Here is a 9,363-nt window from a genome sequence, read left to right as displayed (position 1 = left end):
AATCGACTAACGACCGGCTTCCGACTTACTGCCGCGGGAAACAGAGGGCGTGAGGAGTAAGGAAACTTGACCAAGGTTTTGCCCTGCCCGGGGATTGGGAAATTTGCAAAGAACAGCGAGTCACAAATGGTGGGGGGACGGATGGAGGGGGGGGGGGGGGGGGCGCGGGGACAGAGCGGGGGAAAAGAAGGGGAGAAAGAAGGGGGCTCAGATCAGCAGCTCCCAAATTTACTCCGTTTACAAGTGTCGTCAAGCATTCGATTCGAGAGATTTGCTTTTTATTGTTGTTTTTTTAATTCTTCCATTGGGTGATTTATTCCCCCTCTGTCGGTCCCTTCAAATCTCCCAAAACGCCTCCCGTTATTCACAAACTGAAAGCCTACAAACAGGTTTGTTTGGTTACACGAATGACGCAAATAAGACCCCCCACCCCCCCCCCGATTCACAGTTTAAAGAGACAGTGTCCTGTTTTTTTTGCAGTGCGATATCCCAGAGTTTATTTTAGTGCCTCAACTGTGTCCAGTCTCTCAGGCCGCCTACTACATCCCGTGTCCCAGCGATTCACTACCGAAGGTGGAATGTAACAATACTACTACTAATCCTCGCATTTGATATAATAATAATCCCTTCCGTTTGATATGGAGCCTTATCACACCTTCGAGACGTCTCAAAGCGCTTCACAGAATTTAGATGTGGGACTGAGGAACTGAGCACAACACTGGTGGCCGAACCCAAAGGAGACGGTTTCCGAAGCAAGCACTGTTAATATACATTTAGTAGATTCTAACTGAATCGGGCTCCTCTCCCCCGCCCCCCAATCTCCCTCCACCACCGCTATGGTCCCTTAAAGTAATGGTTCAATGAGATAACCCTGGACGTAACTCTAATGGAAGTCAACAAAAAGGGGGGGGGAACTGTCTCTTTAAACGCAGAATATTGGTCACGGGCCTGGTCTGAGATTAATTGGGTGTTTTCGTAGAAATCGCACGGTTCATTTGACAACTGAACGTTCTCCAGTGAAACCAGTAGGTAATGTTCGGGTAAAGACGGTGGGAGCTAGTTGCTCTTTTTGCTCTCTGCTCTAGTGAGCAGCACCTTTCTCCTCTGGCGGAACATGTGGAAGTAGAGTTGTGGGAAGACTGAGAGAGAGGAGAGAGAGAGAGAGAGAGAGTGAGAGAGAGGCGTCAGGGTTTGACATCACAATCATCCTTGCGTTTGATACAGCGCCTTATCGCTTCGTTGAGACGTCTCAAAGAGCTTCATACAATATACTGGGATACGGGGCAAGGGCGGGTGATTTGACTGGATGTTTTGTGGGCGAAACGCGGCACCCTGACCCGCCCGGGGAATCGAACCCGGGTCCTCTGGCTTGCGAGGCGAGCGCTCCGAACACTGCGCTATGGAACGCCACAAGCGCTACGGGGGACGCTGCTCTGTGACGCGTTGCTTACTTGGAATGTAGGAGATCATGACCAGGATCAGGAAGGTGTGATAGTCGAAGGAGAAGTTGTATTTGTTGGGGAGAGTGATGGAATAGAGGCCGGACTTCCGAGTGTGTGGTAGGGCGGCGTAGATAGTGAGCAGCTCGCCCGTCACCCCCATGGGATACAGCACGATGAACAGCGTGTACCTGGCACGAGACAAGGAGGCAAGGGATTTAGTGCAAAGCTAAACTCCGATCCCAAAACCCCAGCCCAGCGTTCCCAGGTATTCCCTTCGACACCCTGCAGCCCAATTCCGTGCGGTTAGGATTTTCCCTCGGGAGCCGTTTGGCAAACACAAGGCTTTTAATATCAGACGCCAGCAAAACTGTCAGTGGCAAAAATCATCGCTGAAAATAGAAGCAACCTATACATCCCTTACCGTAGCCCCATCTGCCGCACCGGAGTCAATGACAATGGAGCTCTCTACTCTAACCCCATTCCCTGCTCTCTCTCTCTCTCTCTCCCCCCATCGTGTCTGTGCTGGGGCTCACTCCCCCACTGGAGCTCTCTACTCTAACCCCATTCCCTGCTCTCTCTCTCTCTCTCTCTCTCTCCATCGTGTGTGTGAGGAGACATCCTGGGTACAGGTTAGATTCAGAAAATTGGCTTGAATTTCCCCACACACACACCCGCACCTACACACACACACACACACACATACAGGTACGGCGATGCTGGAAAATAAGTTTGACCTTAAAATTGCTGTGGTTAGCTGTCCCATCATATTCAAAGTAAACAGGCAACAAACAGTTAGTAACAGGAACCGCGCCCTTCCACACACACACACACACAAAGAGCAGCCCTCGCTAGCAATATAAGTCACAGTCCGGGAACGGAGAGAGGGGAACGGAAGGGGTCGGACTGTCAGTGGCTTTTCGCTGCATGTCCCATGAAGAGGCATCAATCCTGTCTTTGACGTGTGTGTGTGAGAAGGCACAGCTGTGGAAATGTAACTGGTTATTATTGGCATGCAATAGCGGGCAGACCTCAGCGGAGAGAGGTGGGGGGGCGTGGGGTCGGGTTTGACCCATATAAACCTCTCTCTTCCCCCACCCACACGAACCCCCCCCACCCCCCCAAACTCCAGGCCCCTAGGATGCAGGGCCGAATGAGCAAACAGGACTAATGTTCCGTTTTCAAAGCCCTCGCCTTGTGACGGCTGCTGGTGACTGTCGAAGCCTGGGAACTGAGAATGTTTTCAAATCCTCCTGAAAACGTTAAGTGTCATAGAATCTTACAGCACAGAAGGAGGCCATTCGGGCCCATCGTGCCTGAGCTGGCTCTTTGTAAAGAGCTATCGAACTAGTCCCTCTCCCCCACTCTTACCCCCCACCACCCCATTGCCCTGCACATTTTTCCTTTTCAAGTAAATACCCAATTCCCTTTTGAAAGCTATTATCGGATCAGCTTCCACCAGCCTTTAAAAGGCTGTGCGTTCCAGACCCCAACAACTCTCACGCTGTCTGCGTGCTGCGATCTCAGTCCTCCCTGAAGTTTTCCCGCTGACACATGTGAGATACATGCCAATCCTACCAAGGTGAGCAGCGCTCAGAGGCGGGTGGGGGGTGGGCACGGAGATTGCGTTGCCCGCCTCCCCCACACATAGTCTCTCAGTGGTACTGTGGAAAGATCACATTGCTGGTAAGACAATCAACCGACACTACACAAATCACCAATACAAACTTACCAGCCAGTCACTACCCCCCCCTCCCGCCACCCCACCCCCCCACCCACCCCCGAAGCTTTGGAACTCTCTTCCCCCGATCCTCCTCCTTCCCCCCATCATCAGGTCATGCCCGAAAACCTTCCTCTTCGACTGTGCTTAAAGTCACCTTCCCCCACCACCCGCCGTAACCTTGGCTCAGGCAGCAGCTCTCTCTCTTTCTCTCTCTCTCTCGCCTCTTGGCCGGAATGATAGATTCCAGACCCACATCAGGCCTCGAGCTCAGGAGCTAAGCTAACGCTCCAGTGAAGTACAACCAAGTGGTAACTTGCGTTTATCTGGCGTTCTTCACGCATGAGGGTTTGACAGAGAGATGGTTGACAGTGTGCAGAGGGAAATAATAATAATAATAATAATCCTTGCATTTGATACAGCGCCTTATCACATCGTTGAGACGTCTCAAAGCGCTTCATGGGATATACTGTAAAGTGGGTCGGCTCGAAGACGTGAAAAGCGCTATATCAAATGCAAGGAATATTATTATTATTTACAGTATATTCTGCGAAGCGCTTTGAGACGTCTCAACGGTGCGACAAGATGCAATATCAAAGTCCTCGAGTGTAAATGGTGTCAGTGGTGGCGCCCGGCTTGCTGTGAGCTTACCTGGCCCATTTGATGAGGTAGGGCAGGTGGTTGAGGAGACTGAAGGTGTAGAAGGAGTAGCGGACTATCTCGGTAACCGCCCAGGCCACCACAAACAGGAGCACGCTGTCCTCGTTCTGAACCTGACAAAGACCAACAACTTACAGCTACATACTCCTTCATGCGGAGTAGCTTCCCGGAGCGCTTGACAGTGGCGGCGTCTGACCCCGAGCCAAGGAGAGAAGGAGTGGGGGAGGTGACCTTACAAGCACGATCAGAAAGGAAGGTCTTCAGGCGGGATTCGAGGTTGGGGTCGGAGAGGGCAAGATCACGAGGCGGAAAGAAAGATGGACCTTGGTCGCGGCACTTTATACAGAGGAAAGTTGTTGAGCTAACACTAGAGCCAGCGAGAGAGGGGAGCGGAGAGAAAGAGAGAGCGAGGGGGAAAGGGAGAGAAGAGAGAGGAGAGAGAAGAGAGATAGAAGAGAGAGAGGGAGAGAAACGAGAGAGGGAGAAGAGAGAGAAGGCGAGAGGGCGAGGGGGGAGAGAGGGCGAAGGGGGAGAGAGGAAAGAGAGAGAAGAGAAGAGGGATAGAAGAGAGAGGGGGAGAGGAGAGAGAGAGAGGAGCTGCAGTGTTGAGGCAGCTCCTGGTTTTACCTGCTTCACGCTGTGGGTCACCGCCCAAGTCAAGAAGACTCGTGACATGACCTGGAATCCTGTCAGCACCACAGAGGATGGGACGATCCCTGTGGAAACAGAATCACGGAGTTCTTACACGTAAAACAGAAGGACACTTAAAAATATCATACGTTTGTCGTGCCCGCTCCCTCCGCTCAGCAAATGCTGGCCTGCTCCACACCCCTTGCCCGGCCCGACCCACCATCAGCGGTCAGCCTTCAGCCTCTCTCTGTCCCCACCCTTAGGAACTCCATCCCGTATTCCCATCGCCTCACCCTCTTCTCTTGCCTCCTTCAAGACCTTCCTCTTTTACCGCGCCTTCGGTCACCCTCCTACCCCCACACGCCCTCACACCCCACTCCTCCTGATCCCAACTCCCCACTTGGGCACAGCAAAAGGGGGAGAGTTTATGAGGAGGTTCTTGAAAGCGGGGCGAGAGACAGAGAGGCCCACTGGAAGAGAAAGGGGAAGGGGGACATGGTGTCTAAGAGCTTGGCCGAAAGCAGAGAGATTGTCACTCTCTCAACCCGAGTTGGGTTCAAATCCTCGTCTTAGAGGTATAAGGATGTTGTGTCGATCAAACTGCCCTCTTCCCTCCCTCTCTCTCCCACCCCCAGGACCGCATGTCCATCAATCTGCAACAGATTCACAGCAGAAAATTCACCAACCCTCCAAAAGCAGCTCGTATTTGGTCAAGCAGATAAACTGTGGAGTGATCTCACGACAATCTTTCAATACATGCGATTGCCTTGTTCTTACCAAAAAAACTAGATACGTACCCACAGCGCAGTGAAGGATCTGGAAGAAAAAGAGGAAAATATTAAGAGTGGTTCCCCACTAATTAGTTTTGGTTAATAATAATAATAATCCTTGCATCTGATACAGCGCCTTATCACGTCTTCGAGAAGTACCGAAGAGTTTCACAGGATACACCGTAAAGTGGATCGACTGTGTGCTTTGTGGGCGAAACGCGACAGCCAATTGCGCACAGCAGCGTCCCCACAAAGAGCCGTGGATTGAGTGACCAACTGAATATTCGAGAGTCCACATCCCTGTTCTTAAAAGTAAATCAAAACTATGGTGCGTCTGTGTGTGTGTGTGTGTGTAGTGTGTTTGTTTTGTGTCTGTGTGTGCATCTGTGTGTGTGGTGTGTGTGTGTCTGTGTGTGTGGTCACCTAGGCTCCTCTCATGCACAGATCCCAGCCCTGGGAAAGGGATGGTTATGACTGGATAGTCCGCTCGGTGGCAGAAACCCAAACTGATGCTTGCCTTTCCCAGCCAGAGGTGCAGAGGTCAATAGCAGCGACCTCTCCCAGCTGACTTCGAGTCAACTCGGCACAGACTGGGCATGGAGAGGCTCTGTACGGCTCAATCACATACCGGATAGACAGCCTGATAATAGATTCAAACCCGCGCTTCCGTAACACAGCACACGAGGGCTCTCTCTCAGTGTGAGGGATCACGGGGTGCAATTGGCATTTACAGCTGGTTAAGGGCGGGGGAGAATTCCTCCCACAATCCACTCGATCCTATTGGAACTCGCACGGATTTTACCTTGAAGCGGGCTTGCTTGTTGCAGTGCATTGGAACAGCGCACACAGGCAGCATTCCTCACCCCCCCCCCCCACCCCCAACCTGAAAATTCCTAGCACTTTCCTTCCACTAGTAATAGCACAGGCCAACTCCCGTTATACCGCAGTGACGTGAGGGCCATGGACTCAGGACGCATGGTATAAGGGGGAGCTCTAAACGTGGCTGCTCGTCAGTGCTTCCGGGCCGGTCAGTAAGGGCACAGCAGCTTTCTGTTGGTTGCCAAGACACCAGACGCCCTTCTGCGTCTTTGCTCTGGCTTTACTCTCTCAATCCCATTCAGCATTTTATACACCTCCATAAGATTCTCTCCTCTCTGAGACGAGCGGTACGGCTAGGTAAACAGGGGCATGTAGAATAAAGAAACTTGCGTATGGTTTCACTCTGTCTGGGAATCGAACCTGGGTCCTCTTGCTTGAGAGGCGAGTGCTCTAACCACTACGCTACATGACTCCACGTGTAAGAGTACAGCCAGTGAGTGCCAGGAATCTATTCAACTGCAGGAATCGGGGGGGTGGGGAGGAGGGGGTATGTGGACGGACTGCTGCCAAAACTGCAGCCCTTTCAAGACTGAAGAGACTGGCTTCTGTTCTCTTCCCCCATCTCGTCCCACTCGCGCTACATTTGCTGCCAGTTGGTGCCAAAGGAGAGCGCAGTTGGGATGGGCAGCGACAGGCCCAAGCTGGCACATCACCCACCTCCAGCAGGGCTCCCGTCTGGAAGAACTTCAGTGGCTTCTCTATGGAATAATAGAGACCGTGGTAAGTGCCCTTGGCCAGCCCGGCTCGAATCAGCCCCACTGCGATGACCAGCCACCTGAAAGGCAATCACATGAGACGTGTTACACGTGACTCTGCAATGCTGCATCCTTTTCATAGCCGTACAAAACAGTAGGAGGCCATTGGCATGGTTTTTGGTGCACATGTTTGTCCCTCCAAGAAGCCATCGTAATCTCATCCCACCTCTGCTCCTTTGCTCTGATTTGATACCATTACACCTTGAATCCATTAAAAAATTCTGAAGTTAAAGCGAATGTGATTTCAAGTGGTTTCAAGGCTGAATACTCCCCTTTCTCTCTCCGTCACCCCCACTCCCCCAACCACGGTTGGGCATGAAGATTTTGGCCCTACCTTTGTTTCTGATTACAGCGATCGGCATTTCTCTGGATGACACATTGGCTTTGCAGCTTTGCAGTTTTATCTGGTTAGACTCCAGCAGTTACCCCAACGCACACTCTGGGCTCCCCTCAAGACTCAGAAGTTGGCCATGTTCGGGAAGCTTTCATTTTCTAACGCAACTTTCTGCGCATGTGTACAGAGATGTCCATCATGGGATCAACTGATGTCACGGCATTAAAAGCGCCAACTGATGAACCAGTTATCCGGTTGGGATTTGATCTCCTCCCTTCAATTCCCACGTTAGAACAGGGCTCTATTGTAAGTTTGCCGCTCTGGAGAAAATGGCAGCATTGTGATAGGCTCTTACTTTCACAGGGTTGGTCCCTGCGTGTTTTTAAGGATAAAGTGCAACAGCTCTGATATCTGGTTTGTACAAAGGTTTTCACCCCTTATCAAGCACAAGGAAGGTGCAACTTAATAAATTCCTTCAGCCCATTTCATCTTATCTTTGCAGAACACCCGCCCTCCCATTTTCCCATTTACAGCACGGAGCCAGTTTCTTAACTGACTTCAGCGTTGTGGCCTCCACACCCCCCCCCCCCCTTCCTGGTGTCAATTAATAATAACCCACGCATTTGCTGCGGAGTCTCGTCACGCCGTCGAGTCGTCTCAACAGCGCTTCACGGAATAGACCTTAAAGCGGACGGACTGTTCCATTTCACGGGTGAAAGGCGACAGCCAACTCGCACGCGGCGCTGACCTACGAACGGTCGTGGATCGAGCGGCCAATTTTATTTTCATTTGGGTGGGAGATGGTTGGTCAGGGCGCCGGGAGAGCGATTCCTGCGTAGAGAAAATGCTTCCGAGCGTCTGTCCTGAAACTGCCCTACATTTGTGCAGCCTCCACATGTATTAAAAGCATTTGCCTGGGATTTACTCTGGTCCTGTCCCACTTGACACCAATCCCTGCAATAACCCAAATACAAGCCTAAAAATAGAAGCACCATAGAAGTACTGTGCTTGCAGGTTATTCTTCCTTTTGACTCGATTTATTACACGGTTTTGCTGGTGGGGGGGGGGGGGGGGGTTAGAGGAAGGGAAAGAGGGGAAGCGATTAAGGGTGTGTCTGTGTGTGGTGTGTGTGTGTGGTGTGTGTGTATATAAAAAAAAAGTCATTGCATTGCAACACCAAACATTGGTGACATGCAATGCCATTTTCTTTCTCTCCTTCTCTCCTTCTCCTTCGCCTCTTGGGGGTGAGACGAGAGTGAACGCATCTCGTTTTGAGGTCACTTTGGGGTTGGGTTTGGAAAAGGGGTTCAAAGAAGATGGGGGAGGGAGGGGGGGGGGGAATGGGAGAGGAGGAAGAGGGGGTGGGGGGGGAGGGAGGGGGGGAAAGAGAAGGGGGGGGTGGGGCAGGGGGTGGGTGGGGGTTAAATCATTGCATTGCAACACTAATTGGGACCCCCCCACCCCAACCCTCCTCAATGCATCTGCAACTGCGACCCCCACCAACGCAACGCTCCTCCAAAGAGGCACCAAAGCCTCTCCGTTGCACATTGCCCCTCAACCCAACCCTTAAGGGACCGTCGGTCGATGGTGCGCCACGACTCGAAGCTCCCGGAGACCGGGGGTGGGGGGTGGGTGGGGGGGGAGAGCCCCCCGCTCAGTTATTATACAGACACACACACACCACAGCCCTTCTCGGAGCCACCGATTGATTTTAAGGGAAAACGGGATGACCATGTGTGTGCGCTTTTAGCCCCGGGGTGTGATTTAGAGACGGTCCCCCCAGCCCCTCTCTCTCCCCTCTCTCTCTCCCCGGGATCGCGGGAGCCCCCCCCCCCACTCCCGCGCCTCCCTCACCCGGCCGTCATCACCACGTTGTAGACGATCATGTAGGCCGTGGCCACGGCTCCCGGGCCTCTCCTCCGCTTCTGGGGAGCGTCGTGGGCCCAACTCTTCTGCTCCGGGCCGCACGGGCTCTCGCGTCCCGCCTCCATCACCCCCGCCATTGCTGCCGATCCAACTGTCACCGGGTTGGCGGTTGGTGCTGCGCCACATTCGGTGCTGCCCCCTAGGCGGGCTGACTGGGAACTGCGCCGCCTCGGCTTGAAGCCCCGCCCCTTCCCCGCCCCCCAAAATAGCCCAAGGTTCGCAGAAAGGCAACGCGTCATCTCGGGCTACT

General features: G+C 52.8%; 1 protein-coding gene across 1 annotated transcript; it reads right to left on the bottom strand.

Moving 5' to 3' along the window:
* Nucleotides 1–638: 638 nt before the first annotated feature.
* hacd2 (3-hydroxyacyl-CoA dehydratase 2) lies at nt 639–9,229 on the bottom strand. The gene is made up of 7 exons (XM_042336426.1): nt 9,042–9,229; nt 6,756–6,873; nt 5,247–5,265; nt 4,447–4,535; nt 3,811–3,932; nt 1,452–1,630; nt 639–1,139 (listed from the first exon to the last, which is right to left on the bottom strand). The coding sequence occupies exons 1-7, from the start codon at nt 9,188–9,190 to the stop codon at nt 1,057–1,059; spliced, it is 759 nt and encodes a 252-aa protein (XP_042192360.1). The 5' UTR covers nt 9,191–9,229; the 3' UTR covers nt 639–1,056.
* Between the last annotated feature and the right edge of the window lie 134 nt (nt 9,230–9,363).

The sequence above is a fragment of the Callorhinchus milii genome, unplaced genomic scaffold (assembly GCF_018977255.1).
Source record: "Callorhinchus milii isolate IMCB2004 unplaced genomic scaffold, IMCB_Cmil_1.0 Scaffold6, whole genome shotgun sequence".
NCBI classification, from domain to species: Eukaryota; Metazoa; Chordata; class Chondrichthyes; order Chimaeriformes; family Callorhinchidae; genus Callorhinchus; species Callorhinchus milii.
Note: the sequence above shows the minus strand (reverse complement) of the source record. Positions and strands in the feature narration are given on the sequence as shown.